Source organism: Varroa destructor, unplaced genomic scaffold (genome assembly GCF_002443255.2).
Source record: "Varroa destructor unplaced genomic scaffold, Vdes_3.0 BEIS01000002.1, whole genome shotgun sequence".
NCBI lineage: Eukaryota > Metazoa > Arthropoda > Arachnida > Mesostigmata > Varroidae > Varroa > Varroa destructor.
Window position 1 is genome coordinate 37871238 of NW_019211455.1, and position 27950 is coordinate 37899187.

The 27950-nt window shown below is 40.3% G+C and overlaps 2 protein-coding genes across 7 annotated transcripts; one reads left to right on the forward strand and one right to left on the reverse strand.

Annotated features, from left to right (window-relative positions):
• Positions 1-669: 669 nt before the first annotated feature.
• Positions 670-27450, reverse strand: Apc2 (Adenomatous polyposis coli 2). Of its 5 annotated transcripts, none has more exons than XM_086980304.1 (18): positions 26991-27450; positions 18206-18285; positions 15920-16142; positions 15043-15453; positions 14517-14638; positions 13728-13890; positions 12888-13102; positions 12456-12682; positions 12124-12228; positions 11617-11762; positions 10573-11079; positions 7636-7893; positions 7221-7378; positions 5946-6513; positions 5381-5816; positions 3438-4971; positions 3090-3259; positions 670-2498 (listed from the first exon to the last, which is right to left on the reverse strand). In XM_086980304.1, exons 2-18 carry the CDS (start codon positions 18218-18220, stop codon positions 1655-1657), a joined length of 6102 nt encoding a protein of 2033 aa, XP_086836430.1. In that variant the 5' UTR covers positions 18221-18285; positions 26991-27450; the 3' UTR covers positions 670-1654. The 5 variants fall into 5 exon arrangements, with proteins under 5 accessions (XP_086836430.1, XP_022646433.1, XP_022646436.1 ...); XM_022790698.2 differs by lacking the exon at positions 26991-27450 and adding an exon at positions 20886-21529; XM_022790701.2 differs by lacking the exons at positions 18206-18285; positions 26991-27450 and adding an exon at positions 16751-17055.
• Positions 21667-25295, forward strand: vih (ubiquitin conjugating enzyme vih). 2 transcript variants are annotated; one of them, XM_022790702.2, is made up of 6 exons: positions 21667-21824; positions 22074-22225; positions 23125-23152; positions 24024-24179; positions 24386-24521; positions 24724-25295. In XM_022790702.2, exons 2-6 carry the CDS (start codon positions 22149-22151, stop codon positions 24849-24851), a joined length of 525 nt encoding a protein of 174 aa, XP_022646437.1. In that variant the 5' UTR covers positions 21667-21824; positions 22074-22148; the 3' UTR covers positions 24852-25295. The 2 variants fall into 2 exon arrangements, with proteins under 2 accessions (XP_022646437.1, XP_086836446.1); XM_086980320.1 differs by lacking the exon at positions 21667-21824 and having other exon boundaries at positions 21831-22225; positions 23132-23152.
• Positions 27451-27950: the final 500 nt, after the last annotated feature.

Sequence of the window (27950 nt, forward strand, 5' to 3'; positions counted from 1 at the left end):
CATTATAAATTATTAGAAATTGCTTGATTTCGTTGCCTTTTTATGGAGTTTTCAAAGATGGAAATACAATCGCATAGATTATCTTGCGCCAATTCGTGCGGCACCCAAACATCGAGCTTCTTTTTTTTGCAGCAACCTAGCTTCCTTGAAACCTGTCTGATCACGGATGAGCAGTCCCTTGCCGACATATCGACCGGACACAACTTACGCGATAATTGCCTCAGCTTTTATAGTAATTGTTACGATACTACGAGATGTATTTTTCACATCGAAATTTCAGCGACAGAAGCATTTTTGAGCCTTTTTTTTTTTTCCGATAACATATCTTGACTACAAACAACGTAAATTTTTGATAGCCCAGGTAGTATTTGTGCCGTCATCATAATAGAATAATAAATATAAAAGAACATTCACCGTTGAGGCGCTTCATCCAAAATCGGATGAAATGTTAGCACATATAGCCACAGCTACTGAAAACTCAGCGTTTAAATGACATTAATGCTGACCCGACGCGACTCATACTGCCCGTGACATATAACTTTAAAACCATCTAGCTAGACAAACCGTAGAAATCTTTCCGGCAATTTAATGTAAGAGTGGTACTACAGGTCTGCCTTAAATGTTTCCACAAGGGTCATAGACTAACTACGCTTCACTAGTAATGAGTCATTTTTACGTATCGAGAGTTTTTATTCATAGCTTATTTCCATGTATGAGGCGTTCGGATTGCTACCTATTTAAGTGAGTTTTATTTATAGATATATTGAGAACAACATCTCTGAAATGCCATGGTCTCCTAAAGAGGAGACCTTCACTATAAATGAATAAGTAGACGTCGCCGCTTCGAGCGTTGGCTTGTCAAACCCCCATATGCAATCACTGCCATCATCTGCCTCAACGGCGTTTGCCGGAACAAACGCGGGAATGAAGCGGATGCATTTGAGGAAAAATTGTGTGTGAAAAAAAAATGGCGCCGTAGACGGCACGCTGATTGATGCTGTGAACTGCATCAACCCGAATCTTTGATTTTATCGGTGAGATTTTGATTTTTCATTGACTATTTTTCCCTTGTAAAGGATACTTCTATTATGTTCCGTCAAGCATAAGCGTCAGTTATATTTCGGATCGGTAACTCTTTTACCAACGTTGCGTGCATAAAAGGAAAATACATATAAGTCGTCGTCATATATATATACATATATATAAGACCACGACTGTTCTTTGGTTCGCAACTAAACGTGTGCTTGTGCATAGAGTGTGAATAAAATGCAACAGAAACAACTGACTTCTGCTTTCAGACTGTTCGCGTTTGGAAAATCACCTACTGACCCTCGCATGTAAAATGGTCATAGGCGTCACACGGTTTGTCGACGACTGCTATAGTACATTACAGCACGTACACAGTAAATACATTGATGACTAGGTACAAGTAAATAGATCAAATTAGATTTTTTCTAATCTAAGCGTCTGTATAATTAGGAAATATCCCCTCTTGATCGCCGAACTTATCCCGACTACTGGTCTTGATAATTTTCCGTTACCTTCGTTCAACGCTCTCGTCATTAGCTGTTTGCTGCTTCCCCGAATTCATCATATTCTGTTTGCTTTTTCCGCTGCTAAACAACTTTCCAATATCCTGTTTTTTTTCCCAGTTTTACACTGTCGTCACGAGTCTAGCTTTAGCCACTATATAGCCTTCTTCGTCGGCCGTAGCGCTCACAGAATTTTTTCGGCTGGTACTTTCCCCGCTAGTTGGCGTGTCCGAGCGCATCATCGGAATTTTCGACCCATTTGGTGTCGTCGGTGTAGAACGCGGTCGATAATTGAATGGCGACACGACAGCGGCTGTGGGTGCACCGACGACGGAGCCGGCTCCCGGTGAGCGAGGAATTTTCGTGACAATGTCACAAGGACTTTTCAGACTTGGACTAGAACGCGGAGTTACGATCGGAGGCATTGATGAGGAGTCAGCTACACGGCGACCCCCGCCGCAGCCGCTCATCATCATCGACTTCTTCAGGAAGCCTCCTCCACTTCCTGCCTTACCTCCCTGCTGACGACCGCCGACTGATTGATCGATGTTTTTCTGGTCTCGGCTCCAAAATTCGCTTGGTCGTACTGGTTGATTGGTGGACGTTTTTGTGTTTGTGGTAGTCGTCGTCGTCGGCTCCACCTGCTCATTGTGATTTCTGTCTTCGAATGGGGGGCTGCCCACTTCATTGATCTTCTCGTAGGTTCCGCTACGCATCAGTCCTGGATTTTCACCCATTGTCATCAACTGCAGACGATCATTATTGTTTTCAATTATCTGTTGGTTATTATTAAGGTTATTGGACAACTGCTGTAACGGCAGTTGCTGTTGATTTTGTCTGTCCCCACTGGAGCTGTTTCGTCTCGTAAGGACAACCCTCTGTACATGTCCTGGCTGCATCTTCGATTGCGCGATAGCAGCGGCCCGCGCTCGCGAAGCGGCTGTTGTTCGCATAGCCAAAGGCACCCTGAAAAAGCCACAGTCAATAAGGACATTTCGAAGAGTCACCCCACTGATAATCGGTGTACAAATGTTTATTCTATTCTTAAATATCAAGACCTCAGTGGCTTATTTTTACTGCAACTTTTCATCTATATTTCTAGGTAAGTATTTGTTTTTTGTTCAACATTTTTTGCTGGCCAAGCCTAATTCATTAATGCCGAAATGAAATACGAGTGGCAAGACTTGCTCTAGCGAACTTCGGATATAGGCTATTAGCTATTTCTACTCCTTCGTCCGAGTTACACGTTTAGAAAGCCAGAATTTAGAGTCCACGTATAAGCCTAGTTTCAGTTCGAAATCTGTGAAATGTAACCAGATGATAAGTGTCCGTTACAATGTTTTTAACATACTTCGTTTAGTAACAAAAAAAGTAACTCAAAAAACCTTCAGCAAAGATCCTCATTCTGTGAAAAAGTAGTGTTCCGTGACACACGTAACGCTGTACGCGTGGAACACAGAAAAGCATGTCCATGGCATTTGCTGGCGGTCTCATTTCATCTTTTGATAGTTTCGACCCTAAAGCTTATTAATAAAAAAATTTATCTATTATCTTTACCTTTGTATGGGTGACTCTCTGGTTTGGCCTGGCATAATAGACGACCTTGCCATTTGAGCGGCATCAGATTGCGTCCGATTGAGGATTGGGTGTGAGTTGCGCGTCATCGTCATGTTAGTATTCACTGATGAGGATTTATGCATTGCTCCCGACACCGGCCGAGATACTGCCTACGGAGTGTTCATGCAAACACGAAAAGGATCCACTGGCAGTAAAATGAAGTAATATGCTTGACCAGGTATACAGTTATGTAGGCATTGCTATATAATCAACGCTTGCTTGTTTTCCTGTTATATGGCATTCAGAAATATATACGATGGTATACTAAGAGGTAAGTGGACGACTTACGATGCTTGGGTTGTGTGACGTCTTGTTGCTTTGGAAATTCTGATGGTGCGTTGGAGGTGGCTTGATTGGCACGATTGTCCTAGCATTAGGCACGGGTGGTGTTACAGACTTAACCGAAAGCCCTCCAGACTCCTTTGTGAAGGTTCCTTGCTTTGTCAGTGCCGGCTTAGGTGCAATTAGTGGCTGGTCGTCATTTAATTGATTTGCGGCCCTTGTCGATGGCGGGGGAGTCATTCGCTGGGCATTTAGAGGACGCATGTTATCTGCTGAATGAAGTGAAGTTGTACGTGAATTTAGGCTAGAAGAACGTGACGCTAAAGGGCTGGCTACCTGAGGCGCTCGGCCACCAATGGGGGTTCTCGTTGTCGAAACAGGTGACGACGCTGTACGGGGCAACGGACGCCGATTCGCTGGGCTCGAAAGACGTGCGCTTACGGGTGGAGATCTAGCGGGCGAGGAACTATTAGATCGCGTCCCCCGTTCGGATCGCTCCGTCTCAGAGCTTTGCGCTCTAGAAGCACGAAGAGCGCTTGCACGCGTTTGTCGTATAGGCACGGGGGGAGTAGCAGCGCTTTTTCTTGACAAATGCCGAGGCGAATTTTTTCCTGTGACAACGATTACTGTTGGTTTGACTGAGGCCGACCCGGGTATTACCGGTAACCCATGCACAAAAATAGGTTTCACAATTCTAGCCTGGCCTCTAGCAGGCGTCTGCGACTGCGGTGACGAGATGTCATAGGTGGCGTCGTCGACGCTGCTCACGACAGAGCACTCATCATCTGCCGGATCCTGGAAATCAGTATCGAAAACCGAGTGTTGCTGTTTGTGCTTCTGCTGTTGCTGCGGGTCGGCTTGCGGTAGCTGTCGCTCTTCGGGTTCGAAAACTAGCGTAGCGTCGTACGTAAGGTCTGCATACGAATTCTGGTAAGTGACAGCCCTCTTTGTAGACACATCAAATGTGAGTGTGTTATCAAGCGTTGTGAGATTTTCGCTGCTACCGACAGTCGCATCTCGGGTTTGGCCGCTGTAACAGCTCTGAAAATGTGAAGCTCGTAGTGTATCGGAGGATTGCTGGCAAGTGAAATAGTCTGTGGTCGAGTCATACGGCAAATCTTCACCCTCAGCATCAGAAAGAAACGCGTCCGACCCGATTTCCGTAGGATCATCAAGCAGATGCGCAACCAATCCGTTCGCCGGCTTTGCGATTGCGTAGAATGATGCGGATGAGTTCTGTATATTTGCGGGTTGCTGATGGTATTGCTGCGTGTAGGTGTCTGTATTTACGCGAGGATAGATTGGGTCCTCATTGTGATTGACAATATCTCTGGTCCGCTCATCTAACTGCGTGTTCTTTTCGTCTAGCTTATCGACGTTATCAAAGCCATCAACCTCGTCTCGAGATGCTGACATCGAAATTACTAAATGAGTATCAACATCGCGTGTTCGGTTGTCCACTTCGATGTCATGTGTACGATCATCAAATGATACATCCTCTTTTGTGGAGAGGTCATCAAGGAAAGAGGGTGGATTCGCACTAGAGAGACGTTAGTTGGGAAAATACAAAGAAATCAAGACAAAATAGAAGGTTAATGATTTACATTTTGCGTTAAAAAGTACTAAAAATTAAGCCATTTGATAAGTAAACCCGTTTTGCTGGATACACAGGAGTAAAGCTGGATTTGTTAGAATGCTCTGTGACGGGCGAAAAATAAAGTAAATGTCTCCTTCAAATCTTTGACGACATAAAAATAGAAGGGGTGAAATAGGTGTACAGCCGCGCAAAACAGTCTAGTTTCCATTAGCAGAGTCATTAATAAAACTTAGTTATAGAACAGCCAGGCTTGTTATTGAACCCGTCAGATTCGTCTGTAGAATCTAAGTGAGACGTGTGCTTTAAATTTATAAACAACCCTATGGATCGTTTTTTACCTTCCCACACTTACTTAAGAAGCATTTCGGAGTTAGCAGAACTCCTCAGAGAGAGACATTCGACGGAGTTGAGGCCAGACGGCGGCATGACGTTATCGAGATTTTCACAGCTTTTTGGACTCCATTCATCGGCATTCCAGCATGGACGGGCTTTAAGCGAAAACTTCCTGACCGGTGAGCGGTCTCCAAGTTCGAGCGAAGCACAGCTGCTAGCCATCGAAGCCAGGTCGTTGAAGTAGGATGGAGGTTGCACTCCCCCGAGATCAGACACTATTGATGAATCGTCCTCGATTTCTACCGTTTTCAATTGATTCAGGTGTTTATTGGTCAAATTTCGACGAAGTGGTGAGGCAGGAGGACTTTTATCTGATACTGGAATCAGCTGTTCGAAGTCATTGTTGTTGCCTGAGCTTTTCCGTGATAGATTGACAGGAGAAGTTGGGGGTGGTGCTGATTGAAATGAAAAGAACAGACTTTGTTAAAACGAACTTACGACGTACCTAGATAAGGATCGAATTTATGGCAAATAATTAGACGTTGTATAAAAGCTCTTAAAAGGATAACCTCGTTCCAACATACTCGGAATCGACTTGACTGTCCTCGCAGGTACAGATGGCTTGCTTTCCACAACAGGTGTCAACTCGACATCACTTATTAAAGAAGTTCCGCAAAGGCCAACAGTTTCTTGAGTGGTGCGCTCGTCCTTTGGATACGCAGAGCTTTGAGTCTCCATAGACTCTTCGTCCCTATTCAGATCTTTGGTGCTGAGCTCCTTAGAACCACCAAGAGCATGCGCTAATTTAGTTGTAGTACTTTGTTGGTTATTGCCCTGCCCTTGTTCCAGCGTTTTTTTTTTGGCAATAGGCGGCGGCGGAGGAGATTCGGTGGGTCTCTTTACTTGGAAAACTTTAGATTTTTTCAACGGAGTCGTGGAGGATGATTGAGAATCAGTGAGCGGTTCTTTCATTGGACTAGAGATAGGCAATTTCGCTTCAGCATCAACGGCTACTTCTTCCGCAACTCTCTCTCCTTCACGAGATTTTTGTTCCTTTAGCTCTTTGCCCTTATTGCTACCGGCTTTCTGTTCCTTACTAGGCTCTTGAGTTTGGGTACGAGGCTCACGTTTCGGAGTACATTGTTGCTGTAACTGACAATAATGTGCATGTGTTAGCCTACCATAATCAGGGTAAGGAATCGTTCTAGGTGAATCCGTGTCAAGGCAATAGGAAATATTCACCCTTGATATGAAAAAAGCTCCCCTTCTTGAATGCAAAATTCAAGATGTTGCCGGTGTCGCTATTCTTCCCTTTAGATTAGATTCCTAGATTACTAGACTTTTATAAAATTTGACAGAAGCAGAAAATAATTGTTATTTAGCTTTATCCTTTTACTCAATCGTTCCCATATTCATTCGTTTCCAAATTCGTTCCCATATGGAATTAGAACCTTATAATTAGCAAGATTAGCAAGAGCTCTGGTTTCGCGCATCCACTTCCACGCACAAAACATTATTTACAAGTTTAGTTCGAACTGTTGCCACGAGCTGATTGAAGCCCCGATTTTACAGAAATTGTTTATGAGCCTAATTAATGTCCACTATCAATGCAAATAACTGAGATGAAACATGGCAGAAGGAAGTGATAGATGAATGCGTAGTTTTTATTTTTACGTTAAAGGCATGTCTTTGCCGAAACGCTTCACTTTATGTTTAGTACGTGCGTGCAAACCATGCACATAAGATGCGATTGAGTGTTTAGGACAAATAAAAATGCAAAAACATCCTGCGTTATCTGTCTGATTTGATTCATGTTTGTTCATGTATTCAACATGTAAGTTGTCGTTTGAAGGATATACCTTGCCAGCGGCTGGTGAAGAGTCCTCTTTATCTTCAAAAATTGATTTAGAAGAGATAAATGATGCGTACGTTGAGGTCGGACGAACGCACAACGAGGAACTCGCAGGCCGGCGCCTTGCTGATGCTGCACGAGTGCCTTCCGATGAGGCAAGGAAAGCTATTTCACGAAACCATTAAACAGTACTAATCATTGTTCCGCTATTGGCACAGAATGGAGAATATAGAGAGTGGTATGAAGCATGCAGTAACCCCAGACGATTGTTTATGTTGGATATTGTTATTAGTAGCATTATTTATACTGGTTTTTTTTCCATTGTAAAAGCAGTACAGAATTTCTTGCTGCCTACATAGCTCTGCTGGTTCTTTGTTAACAATATAATTGATTGCTATTTAGGCAACTGTAATGATGCTCACCAGATGCTGTACTCCAATCGATCGTGTACGAATTGGAGAAGTAAGTCGATGACGGATCTGAATTTAAGTGCCACAGGTGAAGCTGTCCGAGAGAATGGCGCCGCGGTCGGATATAAACACCTGGTTCAGAATGGGCTGAGCGTAGAGAAGTTCGTGAGCATGAACGCGATACCTGTTCGCCCACCGAATAAAACATGCGTCCGTCAGACGCCAGCGACGTGAAACCTCCTCCTAAGAACAGGGACCTCTTCTCTAACACTGCAATGAACCGAAAATAAGCAGAATATATAAATTCCGCATTTGTAAGGTCAGTTCTATTTTTCCACATTATAAGTAAACATTAGATGAGTATACTGGATAAACAATTTCATCTTGCACTAACGTATTCGTTTTTAAAAGATCCTCAATAATTTGTATGCTTCTGTCATAAGGCCTCACAACGTATCACAAATAGTGATTCTTCTATGTGGTGGAGATATTATTTTTCTACGAAGTTCTAATCAGTCCATATCTTATTGTCGCATCATGTTCGAGTTAGATCTCTCAGTAATATCCCTGTAACACTGAAACAACTCCGAAACCATACCGGATTCTGGCAAAAACTAATCGCAACAATTAACGCCCAACAGCAGCTAATGTATACGGAAACGTGCAAGATTCAGGATGCAAAACCGGGTACGAAGGATAAAGACGTGAACGTGAGCATTCGTGTGGCCTAAATTTCATTCATGCCGTTTGATTTATGTGATACATATAATACGATAACCTTAATCCATGCGACAGAAACATTCGATGAACGATTACAGTCTAATGAATACACCGCTTGAATTCTTCATCTTCATTTTCTGCTTCATTTTCAAACAGGTTTTTAGTGCTGTCAAGCCGTCGCAACACCCTACGATACCTTCAAATGCCTCCCGTCGTCGAAAAAAAAAGAGGGGCGACACTTGCTTGTTTTATCGTTGCCAACAACGGCGTCTGCGCAGCGCCCCTTCTTCGAGATATCTTACTCAACTAGACTCTACAAGTTCTTCGCGAATAGGCAAAACCGTTCAGGGTCGTAGTGCGAAAGTGCTTTCCGTGCCAGAACAGTGGCAGTCCGTCAAATTGCTACTTCTACTCTTTTCTAGATCGGTAAAACAAGGGCAGATAACTTCTGTTGTGTGTGATTGTGTGAACTATAGAGGTACATCGTATCAAATTCTTTGTACAAAATTATTCTGCCAACGAACTTGCAAGGGTAGGTCCACTGGTTTATGACTATATAATTTACAAAATTCGCATAAAACTATACGTGCCCTATTTCTATGTCTCGTTATTTGCGGAGCCTCCAATGATCCGTTAATGCAGTATTCAGTCTACCATGACATGATATAGCGATGGGCATTCGCGTGTCTAGAATTTCTTCATCACTTCTTTGACTTCTAGGAGAATCTTCGCCTTCGTTCAATAGGGAAGCGAACTCTGCTTTTTAACTATCTGTCACGTTCATATTATTTTAAGAAATTTTTCTTTGTAAGCGTTTGTGGTCTGCCGTATATATATATACATGTACATAACTCACCGGATGTAGAAATCAGATATAGCACTTATTTAACTAGAATTGCTCTTGCTATACATATAATAGATGTTTTTGTTGCATTTTAGATAATAATGTGATGTACCTTAACACAGTGTTTTTAAAGAAAAGTGTTTATTATCGTGCCTTGACATTCGAATATTTTCAAAAATATATACAACAGACTGAGGCAAATGAATGGGTAATGGCACAATAAACTGAGAACTTTTTCTTAGTAGGTCCGATAGATATATATATATATATATATATATATATATATATATGAGAGGTCATATATCTCATATGTATTTGCATAAGTGGAGCTTGCTTATACATTGCTTGTTCAAAATTAAACCAAATACAATGAGCAGTGGAGATTATCAGAAGTCTATTAGAAACGTCTATTATTAAACCCGTCCATTATTATGTTACATTTGAAACAGCCACCTCATCACGCTACCTTACTAGACGCATGTACCCTCGTTGGTCTTCCGTCCCCTAACTAGTTCGCTCGTTTAGAATGACAAATATACACAACTAATGAAAAATCGTGAAAAATAATTGTTAGAAATTATACGGCATTGTTAATTTACTAACAAGAAAGGTACATAACCTCTTTTTGGTCCTGTCTGATAAAGGCAGTCCGATATCTGCGCGATAGAATTTCCATCCGACCAAAATGGCTTGTGAAAACTGTATAGGCCTATACGCATAGGGGGTGCTGGTAGTAGATGCTGCTCTGAAAGTTAGCCTCGCAATATTTTCCTTCTCACGTATGAATAGGTTTTTAAATCACGTGTGTGAATCGCCATACTGAATAATATTGCTTAAGTGTTGAAGAGATCTAGGACCAATCTCCAGACAAAACGGTCCTGACTATAACTCAAACTTGCGTCTTTAGGCATTATGTGCATAATGATGAACGCAATCAGAATCCGCGAGTATTTAAATCGGATTCATGAAATTTTGAGTGATGCGACAGAGAATGTTCGGGAAACTTGTTCAATCGCTGTTTTCCTTGAAAGTATTCTCCACTATGTCTAAACGTGCGATTTACCACAGAACAAAAGCCGTTCTCAAAATGTGTCGTCTTTACCACTCGCGTCACATGCTAGTTTGTGTACACTCTTAGTACTAGGCAATCCCGTTCGTTTAGTTGCACAAAGTGTGTAATATGTGCGGCCATGCTTGTCTTAGGCTGGGCGAATATAAACCCCAAGATTCAGCCACGATCGGTATCCAGACAGAAAAGGGCACAACGAGGAAGGCATTACGGTTGTAGTAATGAATGAAAAACTCTCCGCATCCACCCTGCGCTTCCCTCGTCGAGAGCACGGTTTTTTTGTCAATATGTAGCAAGTTAGCGCATAACTGCGTACCGGGACTGGTTTTCGGAGAGGCTTCGATATTGTCGCACAGCTCACTGAGGTTCTTGGCGTCTTCTGCTGTAACGAACTGCTGTTTGAGATTGCGCGCCTTTCGAGCCAAAAGCATGGGGCCCTGTGTTCCTGATAAAAAGTCCTGCAAGGAGTTAGGAGCACGTTTTTGCAGTAAGGTTCGAGAAGCCGCGGGACTGACGGCCGATCCACCATCAGTTGATTCGCTCGATTCTGTACAAGCTATGCCTTGGCTTCGTAAACTATTATCATCGCCAGAGCTAGGCGGCGCGCCGGTGGTCTTGTGATACTGATGCCCTGGCACAAACAGCAGTGCATCGTCAGAGACAATAGAGCTGAGTCTCGACTCAGCGCCGCTACCTTCGAGCGAACTACAGTCTACGTGTTGTTGCTGTTGGGCAGTCAGTAGGTTTTTAAGTGCTGCCGACGAACCCATCGAGATCATCTTGTGTTTCGAGTTGACCAGATTACGCAGCATACCCACAGCACCTGCGAACGCCACCGTAAGAATACAGGTACAATTGAGAAAACATGTTTGCTAGCGAAAGACACTAAGAGCTCAGATGGCTTAACGTCATACGCTGCGGAATGGGTTTAATCTTTAATTACAGCTAGAAGACAATCGAAGCACCGGATCATAAAGGGTTGCTGAGATACATATGAGACAGACGGTTAAGCTGCTTGTTGGCAAAATGTACCAGGCATTAGTTCGCCGGGCGCGGTTCCGTACAATAAGCAGTCAAATTAATTCCTGTCTCATAAAACAAAGAAAATGCCGAAACTTAAAATACCGTGTGCAATATGAGTTATACAACAATATAGCTGGGCAAAATCAAAGTTTAAACAACCTACCAATAGATGTCTTCGAAAGTGATCGTTGTTAAACACAAACGGATGACCAGATAAGCTCACTTATAAGTGAAAAAGTTAAATTAAACTAAAAAAATTGATTTCACCATTTTTTATGAGTCTTTACTCAGTGGTAGGGCGTCTAATTTAATCATATATACCATTCGGAATAATTACCGAGTTCCCAAAGCTTTGTTTGATCTTGTGGGCAGCGTGCGGAAAGGTTCCAGAGAGTGCCGCAAGCATTGCTCACTACGGTTAAACTAGGCGATTTTAGTTGCTGAAGGAGAACTTCAAGGCAGCTATGTCGTCGAAGAATTGCTCTGAAAAAAATTGAACATATTAGGAAATTTTTTTTTGGGATCGTTATTGCGCAAATAATTCTTCATTCCTAAACGTCTAACTCAAAAAAAAAGCCCATTTTTTATCCTCTCAGTCTATATGCCTCTCCCGATTCGTATGTCATACACTGTTCATTTCGATGACAGTCGGGAAATAACGGCTAGGGAATACTGGTCCAAGTTCACACTATACTATTTACTGACCGTCCTCACTCACTGCAGACATATACGAGTCTAGATTACTAAGCATCTAATATCGAACGATGTGTCCGTCTGCTAATCTGAGGAATATTGTTTTCAAACAATTAATCTAGTTTTGAGGCGAGGCGTAACCTTAAGATACCTGTATTCCTCTTGAGTAGCAACATATGACGAAATATTTCGAAGAATACCTCCACCATTTTCTACGATAGCCAGTGTTTTCGAGTGACTTCGATAGGTCAGCGTGCTAGAAACAAATGACACAAAAATCAAGGAACACTTTTTAGTTATAGCAGATATAAGTAGTAGTAGTAACACAGTTGAAAATAACAGCTGCGGCTGAACTGAATATTCAGTTCGAACTGAACGATCCAGTCTAGCCTATCCTACGCCTAGCAACAGCTTTTTAGTGATAGTCCTAATGAAGTGCTCATAGGACTATTCAGGGTGTAGTTGCAGTGGGTTACAACCTACCTTACGAGGAACGCTAGTGAACCGTCAACTGAGCAGATTTGAATTTTGTTCTCGGTGCAATGCGCACTCAGATTCCAAAGGGCAGAGAGGACTGATTTGAGTGTGGCCTCTTTCTCCATGGACATCATGCAACGCGTCAGTGATAGTACACCACCCGCGTCGCGGAGGGCCACACGACTCTTACTGTCGGCGCGCCATGACAAATTACGTAAAACTGATGCGGTCACCTGCGCAAGACGGATTCGAAACCTTTCTATTAATTTGTTACTGGCGTATATGAAGATTATACCACCTAAAGTATTTAAAGGAGAGCAGAAATTGATAAAAACATGCGTCGAAGATAAATCAGTGGCAAGGCCTTCTGCCTCCTGCGAAACCTGCTGGTAAACCTTTCATTATACATATAGTCGCGGTTACGCAGAATTAGCATACCTGTTTAAGGTCCTCCGAGTGCGAATCGAATTGCGCGACGAGAGAATTCATGAAATCTCGCATAGAGCACAGCGCAGCTTTATTGTTTCCGTCTCCGAAAGTGAGATTGGTTAAAGCCATACCGGAATATCGTCTTACGAGGATGCACGATTCACGTTCATGACCGTGAGCTATATAGTCAAGATGTACGAGTTCAGCTATGGCCTGAAGCCCGCCTGCAATGTACAGCAAACTTGGTTCTAAACAACTTCCAGCGTTTCAACTTTTCCTATAATTTGTTACGTTAGGAAAGAATGCACACGAGCGATATGCTGCCTAGGAATCAAATTCTCATGTTAAAGAGTTTATGCTCATATTTACTTCGTACATATGTTAAATGAAGGATCAACAATAGAATTGTATTTTTGTTTATAGACATAAGACTAAAACCAAGGTTTAAATGCTATTGTATATTTTTAGGTTTCATTTTCAAAAAAACACACACAGGTAACGCATTATTTCAAAATACCAGAGTCGCAGACTGTCGTTTCAAGTCCGATGTGGTAGCTATCTTCGCTACCAAAGACCAGGTTAATATAGTTCATAATCTTTATTAAAACTATAACTGTTAAATTTGGTTATGATTATGTAACATAGGCGCTTACGTAGGATCCTATATGCAGACCATTAAACGAGTCAACGGTACTGATTAACTGTAGAAGTGCTCTGTGTACTTGACGCCCATTTATGCTATTATCCCGAGCTGCATAACGAAAATTCACTGAATTCGCTATAAGCGGTAAACTTCGATGCTGGCAGCTGTCAGCGATGAAGCGATTTATGGCCAAATGAAGCACTCACCAAGATGGCACATCGCATGACGATGTTCTTCGTCAAAGGACAACTTCATAAGGGCTGCCACAGCTGAGTTCGGATGATCCAGTTCACCGTCTCTTCGATCGTCCGTTTCTTCTGTACCCATGATAGCATCCCCATTCTCTAACTGATTGCAAAACTCACGAACCTAATTTTATGTAAAGCCCAAATTGAACGACTTAGTATTATGAAACGCAGTATCGTTTGTCGACGATGGCAAGTATCCGTAACTTTTAGAACTGAATCAAGACAACCTTTTAGTAGAAGGTTAAATGGGAGGAATTTATAGCGAGCAGTAGATTCTGTCCACACATTTACTTCAGGTGCCAAATATATGCCCCGAAAATATCATCAACTAGGATCACATCGGTGTGGGCCTTAGTGTGTTACCAATATTAGGGGACAAGTCAATTGCCGTATGTCAATATCAGCTGTATAAACATTTCTCGCATAGCTGGGGTTCACTTAGTTGGTTTATCCGCTGGATGAATATCAGGTACGCAAACACCTTTTTCGGAGATGTCAACTTTGTCCCCAAACTGTCAAACTTCAATGTCATTGAACTCGTAAGGAAGAATGTAAAAGCGACCTAAATTAATCACTACCCTTTTCACGAACGTATGTTAACCTTAGATACAGGCGAAATAAAATTTTCGATTCTCATATCTATACGTTAAGGATTCAGATCACCTTTATTCTTCTTAAATCAATCATTTCTAGCGATTAAAAATGATCTGTTGTTGTTTCGCTTTAGGCGGCTATGTTAGGACAGACCTGTTCTAGAAGTTTGAGGACGCGCACTTCTCTGCGTGCCTTTTTGTCCTCTGGTAGCGCATGCACGATATTCCTTAGAGCTTTTCCAGCACGAGAGCGGGACTCACGACTACGTAGACGCCCTAGAACGTTAAAAGCATCATCGTTTACAGCCGAAATGTTTTCTATCAGTTTCTTGAGAACGTTTTTCTCCGTATGCATACAGCAAAATGTATGCTTACCAGTTTGTAGTGTATAGAGATAAGAGCGCAGCATCTAATATCATGCATCTATCTTCACGACTGTAAAAGATGTATTACCTACCAAAAAGTTTTCGCGTAAATATTCTGCGGTGTGCTAGACTTCCTACACCAGAAAATGTTATGTGATCAATTGTAACGACATATTTCTTTTTTCTAGAAGGCTCCAGGAATACAGCGGAAGTGTGCAGGTTGTTTATGTACATATGTACTACTATACGTCACAGAGCCGTCACTCTTGATCGGTTCTCACTGTTCTATCGCGCTGTAAATAGACATCGTCAAACCTTTCAAGTTGCCCTGTTCATCCGTCGCACCGTGCAGCAACTGAACGAGCAGTGGTATACATCCACTCTGACGCATCGCAAGGCAGCTCTCCTTCGAAGATGTCATGTTCTCAAGGGTAGCCGATACATCATCACGATCTTCCGAAGCTAGGCTGCTCAATAATTGATAGACCATCTCTACACGGGTGTTTACCAACTGCGGATTGATTCTTAAGGAAGACGAAGTCGTGGAGTAAAGGGATGAAGCCATTAGCGGAGATCGGCCGACACCTGCAACACCCGTAATCCCGGCAGTCCCGGTCAGGACGTGGTCCTCTTCGGCAGTCGAATCCGTCAGTGAAGTAGGTACACCAGATGAGGAACGGCTCGAGCGGTTATCCACCACTGACGTCGGTAAGGATCGCCATAAAACTGTGAAAAGATAATATGGCTAAAATGATTAACTAAATCATTTTACTAATACCATTTGTTATAAGAATAATATTAGCAGGGCCGTTGCATACCGTCAATAACACACTTGCCTAAGAAGAGACTAATAATAGCAGGTAAAAATGCAAACACATATCCAATGGTTTAATGTGTTTGAGGACGGCTAGAAAACGCTTTCCTAAACTCATGCAGCCTAACGATAAAAGTGCTGGTTTCTTGGATGGATGTAATTTAGAAGATTCGCTTAAAGATCTAAGGTTCTGACTGTCCGTATATAATTAACGATTTTTAAAACAAACAAAATAGAAGCTTTCCTAAGATAAACCTAGTTTATACCTAGTACTTTTTTCTTAATCTAAATGGGAATTATTGTATGCTGTTCGGACTGTATCCGGCGAATACGAACAGTCTAGTTCGTTAGCGCTCGACCATTTGCTTATATACTAACCTGTGTCAGGAGACCAATCGGGAGTGTTTTCCTCCCCTTCTTCGCTTTTGTTCCCCAGTTGTAGTAGCTCATCGGGGGATGCTCGTGCTTTGCCGCTATACTTGTCACCATTGTACTCATTTTCAGCCTTCTGCCCAGCGTCATGCTGCATCGAGTGAGTTGACATAAGCCGGGGGGCAGTTAGTTCAAGACCGACGATCCTCGCAGGTCGCGAGGAACGCTCCTGTCGAAAGAAGAATCGACCATTGAGCCACTCAATATGCAAAATATAAGTAACGCCCCTTTTACTGCTACAACGCATAACGTAACATATTATTGAAACGGTAATCTTAGATGCAGCTAGCACCTCAGAATGTTAAGTTCTAACTAAAAAGCAACAAGGCGACTTAATTGCCCATTGGAGTGAACTTTCACCTACCGGTTGGTTATTACGCCGAGCTTATAATTATTCTGGTACACTTTAGGGTGATGACGTGTTTCCTGATGTTTAATGGTATATCATGACAGTTTTTTTTTCAGTTCAATTTGGTCAACCAATTAAGTACTTTGACGGCCATTTCCATACTAACTACTTGGCGTTTTGACTAGAGTTGTTTATGATATAGAATCTATAAGTTGTAAATGTATACTAGCTCCGATATATGTTAAGAAATGCTCATGACATCCTCATCTCTTTTCTTGCTGGCTCGTTAGCAGAATTGGCAACCATATATGTTTTTATAATGTTAACTCAATTTTTTCCACCTTCATTTGTAGAAAACGAAATCGCTCACCGAAAAAAATAATCAAAATATTTACCTACTATAGTCAAAGATATTTCGAGTAACTCACTCAGAGAATCGCAGCAACGACACTGCACTTGCACCTCTAACGCTTGCCGAGTAATATGCCTCTAGCATAGAACGTTATTGCTACGCCATGATCACTTTACGTAACCTTCTAGTTGAGTCTACACTTGTCATTAGCAATATATTGGGCATTGTCTTCGCGCGATGTTGACATAACGGTGAAATTCGGTGAATTCTGTTCGGTAGGCCATTGCTGAAAATTTGCAACATCTTCGCGGCGATTGAAAGCGGTGGCTCAGTAGGCTAACAAATGTAACTAAACGTAAAGTGCAAGACGTCGCTGGTTCGAATCTGCCAACATGCATGTATACATAATATTTATTTTCATAAGATCGGGTCATGGAAACTTTCTGAGAACATTTCTAGACTACTACAATTCAAGGTACCCTCTCAGGAAACACGGTTTCGTTTGCATATGTTGCCCTATGACGCACAGATTTGTGTGGGCAAAATCCATAGAGAGATAAATGCGGTTTTACCCATAACAGATTATTCCAATATAACTTATCGTTTTTATAGCTAAACGGGTTTGTTATTTACACAGGTACTAACTAATATACGCCGCCCGTCTTGTCTGAGATGTCTGGCGCCTCGCTCCATAGAGCGCTAACATACACACTTGGCGCCTGTACATGGGTACAACGCTGGATCATTTGCGTGATGTCTTGCGCTTTCGAGGGCGGAAACATAACGCAAGCTAGAAGGAAAACTTCATTCGTGAAAAGTAATTGGTTTGCGGCACACGATTCGAACTAAATTACTGCGGGCAGAGTGACCACGATTACTTGCTTATTCCTAACGTAACTAGCAAGGCCGCTGTCTGCTTAAAAACAGTGTAGCTATCTGGCGCGCAGGTCAACTTCAACCTGGCTGAAGAACTCTGTAAAATACGCTAAAGTGATTGAGAACAAGCGCCAGCTAAGCAAGAGAGGGCAATTACTGTTACTAGAGCGAATAACTTCAACCGAATTAACCCTAAAATTTGGTACTAATTTCTTTCGAGTGGGTTAGCTGCGACCAAGAAATTACATTTCATGGTTGCATTCGGTATTGGGTAGTATTGCATTTCCAATTGACAAAACAATCATAATGCGGCAAATTTCGGGTAAACTCTCAGTACAGGATACCTTTTGAGGTGAAAACAATCTAAAATGTTTGGCTAGTTTTTTTTTATTATTTGATCATGTGGCGATATTTTAGGAAGTAACATCTGAAAAGTCCTTTGTGATTAAATATATTGGTATGGATATTTTTTGTGCTTTAAAATTAAACCTCCTGAAATATTCATCATCTGTAGATGTTCGATCGTTAACCAACAATTATCCGGTACACGACTGTACTGCTTTACTTTATACTGCATTAAAAAGTGCATGATTAGTAACATAAAAGTATTATTCCTAACTATCTTGGCTACCTATACATCGGTTCCTTAACTTACCTTCACAGTCTCCATCGTGAACTATCGGCAACACCTCATTATGGCAATTTTGAAACACAAATTCGATCCTCTCAAACCATCTAAAATTGAAGAAAGTAAGTAACCTTAGGACATCAATATAAGACATCAGCAAGAACTAAGGTACGTATCTCTTATAGGGTTACCAAAAATTATAATTGTTAACTCAAAAATTTTGTGAAAACAGTAGCATGTTTCATAAACCAATTTCTCTAATTTTTAAATCCTGTTCAACGATGTATTTATTTAAGCAACCCCAAATAGTGAATACATTTACCAAATTAGAAATTATTCTCATTAGACGCTAGTCAAGTAACGTTATTAGTTAGTTCTGATAAGTCTGTAGCAAAACGGTCGATCGTATGCAGGTGTCCATGATAAGTGAGCTTTGCAGTTTGTAGGGCTCTGCATGTAGAACATGCTTCATACAATCAGGAACATATATGCATTTCATTCATTTCATCATTTTCGGCAACACACGCAATGTGAGATTCGGAGAAAACTCTATTGGATTGCTTTATGTTGGGTGAATGGGTAGTGTTGTCTAGAAAGTAACTAATTATGAGTAATTACGATTTCAAGATAGACAGATTTGTAAACAACGAGTAATAAGATACCGTCGGAAAAGCTGTAAAAAAAGACTTCCTCGCAAGTTATTAGCTTAGAATTAGCAAAAGCTCTATGAACTTCTACTTTTCCAGATCAGAGAAAAATATAATCAGATAACACGTTTACATGCGCTCTTACAACTCGTATTAGTGTATATGCCAGCAATGGCAAAGCTTCGATGATAAACGCTTGACGATCTGAATTTTGAGTCTAAATACTAATTTATTAAGACTTTGGTAAGACTGTGCAATTTAAAGCATTTCGTAGGTAATTTCTCAATAAGATGGTGGAGGCACACACATGGATCAAAGCTTACATAAACGAGCGAAGGATAAACAAAGACTTTAGACTTTTAAAAGTGACGGATATTTCAAACATCGGCTATTTAATCAAGCTAACACAGTCGCTGACATTGGAAATAATTCCATTTAAAAAAAGATTTTCTATATAGTTACATTTCTATACAAAAATTGCTTATTTTTGTCTAGTGATTACGTAGCTATGGTCGACAGAGTCATTTGTAAAATATAGCTTAACGCTGAGGCATTACATTGCTCTCAGATTGCATACAACCAATAATACTGAGGGTCCCTATATACGTAGGTAAACCACATCTCTGTCCAATAGACCACATAAAACACCCAAAAGGCCCACATTTCGAAGGGCAATACCCCATAACTGTGCTTGTAAAAATAACTGGTTTAACTCATTAACTAACTAAAAAAATACACCGTAACACAACGTTTCATTAACTGACCAATGGGAAGATTAAACAAATACCGCCAAATTTTGAAAATGTATGATGATTTTTAGACCTTGACAGGCCCCACTTATTAGCTGTGTGCTGGTTATGAAAAGACGACAAGAACGACGTTGTAAGCTCATGGTAGGGGCTTGTGTCTCGTTTACCAAGGTGTAATAAGATTCCGATTCCACCCATTCAAAAAAAAGATTGGAAAGGAAGTCGTGCAAGCTTGGCCAATAATGATCCAGAAACGAGCTTTTTGTAGCGATTTCTGATGAAGCGACTGCTATATGCTGGAAAGAATCCGCATGGAAATGAAATTTCTCTCTTCAAATACTGGCTGAAATCTTTCTTAAACGATTCCCAATCAAACTCAAGTCAACGAGTATTCTTTTGAATTTTATTGGGGTATGAAGTCTGATATTATTGGCTTTGTTTCAAAACAGGCATGCAATATTGAATAATATCTGAGAGTTTCAGACTTCTGCACGAAAAACATCCTTAGTAAACTCATGATTTTCTGGCTGAATGGTTTTCACTTACGCCGCATATCCAGTTGAATTCGGATTCATTTAAACTAGTGTCTTGTTGAACTTAATATACAGAAATGTTTGTTCCTTTTTAATATGCTTCTATGGCCCTAGTGCCCTAAAAGAAGACTACTTAGTTTCACTCTTTTTTAGTTTCCTAAGCTGTATATCCTGCATACCACTCAATAATTCTCGTTTTAAGACGCGGGCAGCTCCTTAATACGTAACAATGAATTTAGGCACTAGCAGTGACGTTGAATCTTAAAGGTATTATCATTGCGGAGGAGGCACTCGCAGAAGTAACGAAATGGCAGATCCTAGTAGATTCTATACCTCTAAAAGAGAGCCTTTAACAGTGATTGGCGCATCTGCCTGTGACTGATTGCTGTTGTAAAAAAAAACCCAAAAAAGGGCTTGATATACGCCCGTAATAAGGGTCGTCCCCGATAAAATGCATACTGACACCCACATCATACTAATTTCTATGACGCCATATATACAAATAGATAATAATTTTAAATTTCTAACTTCGCCATTGAGCGGTATGTCAGTGGACGCTGGGCATTAGATGGGTACAAAAATTACCTTACAGAACACTGTCTTGCTGTATATTGTTCGGAGTATCGACTATACTGTAAAAGTAAACACGTCTATAACTCAACTATGGGTAAAATGAAATTCTCTTTGAAGGCTCACTACGTTCGGTATGAATTATGAATAGATTAGGATAATATAACCGATGTCAGAGTTACCACACAATTTTCATGGCCGAACTCACCCAGCAGGTACTTAATGTGCACTGCGTTTCCAGGACTTTTAACTAGATGCTTGCCCTCCTGTCCATTAAACACTGCTTCTGCAGCCTATTATACATGGTGATTCAAGAACACGGTGCAGACAGGGTTTATCCCTAAGTGGGCAGGTGTGCGCGAAATATGCTACCCAAGTGGACACAATGAGTACGACCGATGCGTTCAACCGAACCGCAAGTTCATTGCTGTCATTCATAAACCTGATTTAAACCGATCTACACACTCTTTGGACGCCGCTAAGAGCTTCACCACACTCCTGAATTCGTTCGGGTCTCCACTCTCCTCCTCCTATGTCCTACTACCCCGGCCGCCGATGTTACAATTCCTGCTCCCCCCTGCAACGGGGAAGATGCACGAAGTCAAGGCCAGATGGCGCCACTGCAAATCAGACGCCCACTTTCTACCGCATATTCTACAACAGGATAAAAGGAGAGAGGTTCTCCTGGGTGAATCCTCACTACAACTTGCCTCAGATATCTAAACATTAAGACCAATTGACATATCAGTCCTATTTTATTAAAGCAAGCTTGACTGCCTCATGTTATCAAGGCGCAGTTTATTGATGGTCAATTCGTGTTCACTCTTTCCCTAAGCGATGTTAGTTTATTCTTAATATATACCATTATGCAAATTTTTATCTAATGCAAAACTACAGCAAATCGGCATTTGTGGACCAAAACAGAACGAAATATAGAATAATCCATATATATGTAAACAATATAAGGATTGCACATGATATGTTTGCAGGCAGATATCGGTAAGAGATTCCAATTCGCAACTTCCCGCCAAGCGGCGATTTCAAAAGTGGCTGTCGCTGCCAATGGCGCGCGATTTCTGTTGGCCAGTGTTTACATTGAAAACCGTTAATGACGAGAGAACATGTTCGAGTGTTGACTAATTTGACGGTAGGAACTGCATTGCATATCTTTGATACCGTTTGAATGAATACGCCACTGATTTGTTTTAAATATTATTTCACAACGATTATCATCGTCAGTAATATATATTAGCTTATACCAAATTGAGAGTCGCATTCAATTCGTATTGTTTTATGTAGATATGAATGATATGGCTTGGAGTGGGCGTTTTTAAGGAAGGGACATAAACATGTCATTGTGCAACACCAAAATAAGTATGTCCATATCATTGTGCAGTATAAATTGTCATCGTGTTGATTCAAGAAGGACTTACCGAAGTTTAAACCCGAGTTTAAAGAAGTGCGAACAATCATGGCTACGGGAGTAAACTCTACCGTTGGTAAACCGAGCCAACAACCGGCTGGAGGGAATCATGCCGTGGCAAAAAGGTTAATCTATTCAACATTTTCATAGTATATTCTTCTCATTACTGAGCAGGGTCTATAGGTAGCTTATTTATTGGTAGTTCAATACGTTTTGAGTAGTTTGTGAATTGTGTGGCCCCAAATCTAGCAAACAGCCAGACTGAAAATACTTTACTTTTGTTCAGATTTGCTCCGCTGAGCTTCTGATAAGTTTTATACGTCAATTATTTAAGAAGTTAGGTTTGTAAACCAAATTTTGCTAATGAGTAGTACTGGCTGGAGCTATTTAAAAACGAACTAATACGAAGTAAAAACTTTTGAACAAACAACAATGTCAATACTTCAGTATAAGCTTAACTCGTAGCTTAGCCAAGCCGAAACTGTAGATTCATAGTTCGTAGACTTGTTCTATTCGATTTTAGGAAATAAATTCTGATGCAGTGTATTTTTGTCATGCTTGCAGATACTCTATGTAAAACATATATCAGAAACTTATTTGTTTAGTGACCATTTCAAAATTGGTTAATTTGTGTCGATGAAATTAGAAAAACCTGTACATGCACTTTAATCGTCATTGCTAAAATAAATGCAGTAATCTGCTTTATATATATATATATATATATATAGAACAAAAACAAATAAATTTCGGGTACAAGCCCAGTCATAAATCTTACCCGTCAACATTCCGTGGTGGTAATCAAAGGCAACTAAATACCACACGTATCAAAGTCTATACTGTAATGTAATAACAATAATAATAATTATTATCTAATGCATTTTTTAAAGTAGTATTTATCCCCCCCCCCCCCCCCCCCCCCCCCAAAAAAAAACCTACATTACCAAAATTTATTTTAAAAAAAGACTGTGCATATGGATGGGATACATTGCTAAGGATTTACCGTAATTTATTTTGAAACTTTCAGGTTACAGTCAGAACTGATGGGTCTTATGGTGAGTACCCGTTTTCCAAATAATGTAAATATATTAGTCATCGACAAAGGACACGCGATAAAACACCCAATAATGGTTGAACACATACAGTTAACAGACGCGCAGCTAAGTGCCATATAAGGCATCAGTAACAAGCAGCAACGGCTTTCATAGCCATAGAGGGCTCATTTTTTTTCTTCTTCTTCTAAGAATAGATAGTCCGACTCGCCTGAAACTGTGATTGTAGATTTATTCATGGACATTTTATGTTACGTAGTCAAAACATCAGTAAGATTATCGTTTAATGTAACGAGTAAGAAAACTCACTACGTTAAGGATGCGTCAATTGATATATGGACTGTTTCTCATTAATTCTGCAAGTAGAATTTCGAGTGAGTTGCAGTATTTTTTATCGCTTTTTGCGAATGGAACATAGTAAAATATACTTCTTCAAGGGCCACTTCAAGAAATCTCATTAATAGACCTTTGTTTACATTCTGAGAAACCGCTTTAACACAGCCAATGACGGCCTGTGTCCCATAAGACGAGGGAATGTCTTCAGTAATCTAGTGCACGAATCCATGTTTCATGTAGAGCTTATACCGAAAGCTGCCTTGTGGATAAACGATACATATTCAGGTACTGAAACAGGGTAGTCAACTTGCATAGCAACGCAGTTTAGGTGCTCAAAGTAAATATAACAAGCTACAGTCTTCCTATGCATGCTACATTCACTACAGTTTTTCTTGTAAAGACAAGTTTACACACTTAAAATAATCAAAATTTTAGACCAGTATTTTAGTTAGACATTAGATCAGACATTTCCTTTTACATGAAAGGATATGTAATTAGTTATATATTTATTGCGCTGCTTATTCATCTGAATTCACAGATGACTCCAGAAGCGGGAGTATCAGCTTTCCCTGAGAGCGATATGCTTTTTCGTTGGGTCGGCACAATTGAAGGGCCCGTAAACAGCGTGTATGAGGGACTCTCGTATAAACTCTGCCTTGAGTTCCCACCGGACTATCCTTACAAACCTCCAAAAGTATGTGCTAGCCGAAAAACAATCGTATAAGGCATTTCATATTATGAAGAAATATCTGTAAATAATGGTTATGGTACTACTTATATTCGGCTACAATTAAACACATGTTTCAATATCTGTTTTTCGTACAACAACGATTCTTAAAAATAATACTAAATGAAACATATTACATTATCAACGTAACGGAGTCACTTTGGCTTATAAAGGTGACATTTACCACGGCATGTTATCATCCAAATGTGGACAGCTCGGGTCGAATATGTTTAGATATTCTTCGGGATCAGTGGAGCGCGCTACTAGATGTCCGGACAATACTAATATCGATCCGGTCGTTACTGTCAGGTAGGCAGCTTTTGTATAAAGTTTCCGATAAATATGTACTCGGCGTAACAGCATTTATCGGAATGTTGTTACGCAATAATTATATAAGCAGTTTACAGAGAAGTAACATGCAAATATGGATTTTTATTTTAATATGCAAAGCTGTATACCTACTGCAGTTAGTAAAACGTTATAATTTTCTTTACAATACACAATCTTACAGAACCCAATATTAGTTCACCAATGAATGTACAGGCAGCGGATCTCTGGTCCAATCAGGAACAGTATAGAAAAACATTGTTGGAGAAGTACGAACGTGAAGTCCGTATGGCGGCGAAAACAGCGAAATAGCTCGAGTAGTTCTGTCATATAGCAGGCATCACATATTTTCACCAGTACCAGTTATTACGAAATGATTTTCGTAAAGGATCTACATGACCACGCTGTGTCTTCATCTCACCTGGCTTGCACTCCACTGGAAAACCTTATAACGAACTTTATCTTCTCAATCGATTGTTCGCTCTGCTGGTCAATACAAAGTAGTAACGTGCCGTTGTGTTCCATAGATGGGAGAGGCCGGGCCAAAGAAGTGTTAAAGACCAGATGAGTTTGTATAAGCTTCCTATATAATAAAATATTCAACTAGGAAAACTGTTTCCCTTGTAGTAACATTATGCATATAACGTATATAAAACATCTCACGTTTATAATTGTAATCCCGACTTCAAACGGGTAAAACGGTCGAAACCACAAGTAATAGATGATAATAAACAATGGTGATAATTATGAAAGTCACTGGACGGCTTCGTTTTTCATTTTTATGGCGTGATTGTTTCTAGCGGACTTACAAAAAAAAACCTTATCATCCGAAGTGAAATTTGAAATCAAAAGTACTGGTTACCAGTAGGCTGCCTCATGCCAGCGTAAATCAAATTATCAGCTTAGCGACTCCACTAAAATATCTGAATTAGATATTAAATATAACAACTTTTTATTTATAGCCAAAATGTATAAGATGCTTTTTGAGGAAATTACAGACGATATCTTCAATACAACCTGCATCAAATGGGTTTTAAGGGGCGCGTCAAAATGAGCCTACTTAGCCCTAAATACAAGAAAGGTCAGAAAACTGAAAGTAACTTCATTGCATAGGTTTTCTTTGTTGCAATTGCTGTTGCGATTGTTGCTGTTACACATTTTTAAATGCCTTTCACTTGAGTAGTGGTCACACATACGGGTATGCGCATTATCTTCCTTAGGCAGGCGTTGAGCTTTTATGTTACTTTGAATGGCGTCTACCAGCAGCTTCTTTGAAGTCGCGCTTGACTCTTTAAAACTGAGTTAAAAAAAAACTAAGAATAAAAAGATCTTTGTAGCAGTATGTGACACATGAATTTCTTGTCCATGAAAATGTTAACCAAAAGATAACACAGCGTCACTCATTCTGTTATATATTACTTTCAATGAAGTGTTTTCTAAAATGATGTTAATAATAAAGCCTGACCAGTTGTTTGTTTCTATATCATACCCTTTACTTGTTTCCTTCTGAAGTAGTAACAGAAGAGAATAATATGATGTTTACAAAAAAGATACCCGGCTTACGCTCTCATCACTAGCATACATTTAGAATGTTTTAACAAAATGTTCTAAAAGCAATCATCAGCAAGCGTTTATTTTGATAATTCTGTATCTCTCTACCGACATGTAGAAGTAACTAGACTCTTCCGTGCTTTGTGACTCTCTTTTCCGAAAGAGCTTGTAAGTTGTCATGAAGTGCGCGGAGTAAAGTTTCTCCACGTTTCGATTTCCTAGATCATCGTATCTTGTCTTTTATTACTAGCTTCATCTTGTATAAAACATTAATTTCAGTTTACAAGTAAATGTTATGGCAGACGAATTAAGATGGTGTAAAATTTTTAATTAAGTTAATGGTAAGGAATTTACTTACTTCTAATTCTATTCCGCCATTTTGCCATTTGACAAACAAGCGTAAATTTTAACTAGAAAGTCAGAAAAAACACATAATTTGCACTTCATGTAGTCATTTTCCGTATGTTTTTCCGTAAAAAGTTCACAGAGTCCCTTTACAATCTGGTACATTAGGGTTATGTTTCGGTCTTTGTACAATGGATACAAGTTGACTGAGGCCACTATTTTTATAGCATCCATATTTGAACTAAAGAATTGCGCGCAGCCCTAGTGAACACTCGAACAATGAGAAATAAGTTTAAAAAATCTGACTGGCATTTTCGGTCAACACGAGAAGAAAAATGCTCACGAACTCCAACTGGGTTCTAACTGCATACCCCTGTTTTGATTCGCCGTTCTTCGCTTTCTAACCACTATCAGCAATAAGCAGGAAATAGCTATTTTCAGCAATGTACGGAACAACATTATAAGTTATGAATTACAGTAATGAAATTACAACTCGTTCAATAGTCTGAATTGGATCTAAGCTTGAAAATCTTGTAAAACAAAACATTCGCTCACCACGAAATTACTCCATGATTCACACGTTTGATCGAGTTTAAAAAACTGAGTAGTTCCACGACCACTGATATTAGCTGTTGGAATATTGAGCTGGCATTTGTTTCTCTATCACCGTAGAGCACCTTACACACTGCTGTTTAAATGTTGCAAAATAAGGACCTTTACTTTAATAATAATTTATATGAGTCGGAACTGTGCGTAAATATTAGTAGACTTTAAAATTTTGAGTGTTACTGAGGTTACGTAGTTAAATCACGATATCCGCAAATATCATCGGGGCTTTCTATGCAATTCTATTGACAAAGTGCGACGATTTGAAATGTGAATTTGTTCTCGGGGCTGCTCATTTGTGAAGTCAGAAAAATGTGCATAGCAACGAGAATGCTGTTGAACTGATTGTCCCGCCCAGCGCCTGCCGACTTGATACCTAACCGTCTTGCCTTAACTTGCTGCGACTATAGAGTGTTTTCTAAAAGTTTGGCGTCATAGCCATGATGTGAATAACCTCAGAATTGGTAGTGCTTTAGAGGGAGCCAAATAGAGTGAACCGGACTGCGTGCTAATTACATGCTGCATATGCGTGTTACTGAACACGCATTGCTTTCTTTGTTGTACATACGCACATTCTACGGGCTAAATATATTCGATCATACAGCTATGGCTATACACGTATGGTGCCCATTCTCCCTTCTTTTCTTTGTGCATCTTAAGTACGAAAACACGCAGTTTTTGCTCGCTATATACGTACGTTACTGAAAAGCAGAACTCTTTATTAACAACGGGAAAAGAGTAATAGTTGGTGTATGTGAGGCTGTGAGCAATGACACGATAAGCTAATCAGACAGCGAACTAGGCTCAATAGCATGAATTGCTCTAATGATACCGATGGATGCAAGTTAAAGCTTGCAAGTAACTCAGTCGTATCCAAAGTCCAGTTAATGAAATGAATTCAGTAGTTCT

What these genes read in the sequence shown, in the direction of transcription:
- Apc2 (XM_022790694.2), bottom strand. Translation starts at nt 16,220, where the DNA reads ATGCGTTGTAGCAGTAAAAGGGGCGTTACTTATATTTTGCATATTGAG. An exon ending in GACAGTCAAGTCGATTCCGA is followed by an intron (nt 5,817 to 5,945) that starts GTATGTTGGAAC and finishes CATTTCAATCAG; the next exon opens with CACCACCCCCAACTTCTCCT. An exon ending in AGAGAGTCACCCATACAAAG is followed by an intron (nt 2,499 to 3,089) that starts GTAAAGATAATA and finishes TGGCTTTTTCAG; the next exon opens with GGTGCCTTTGGCTATGCGAA.
- vih (XM_022790702.2), top strand. Translation starts at nt 22,149, where the DNA reads ATGGCTACGGGAGTAAACTCTACCGTTGGTAAACCGAGCCAACAACCG. An exon ending in AATCATGCCGTGGCAAAAAG is followed by an intron (nt 22,226 to 23,124) that starts GTTAATCTATTC and finishes TGAAACTTTCAG; the next exon opens with GTTACAGTCAGAACTGATGG. An exon ending in GATCCGGTCGTTACTGTCAG is followed by an intron (nt 24,522 to 24,723) that starts GTAGGCAGCTTT and finishes ACAATCTTACAG; the next exon opens with AACCCAATATTAGTTCACCA.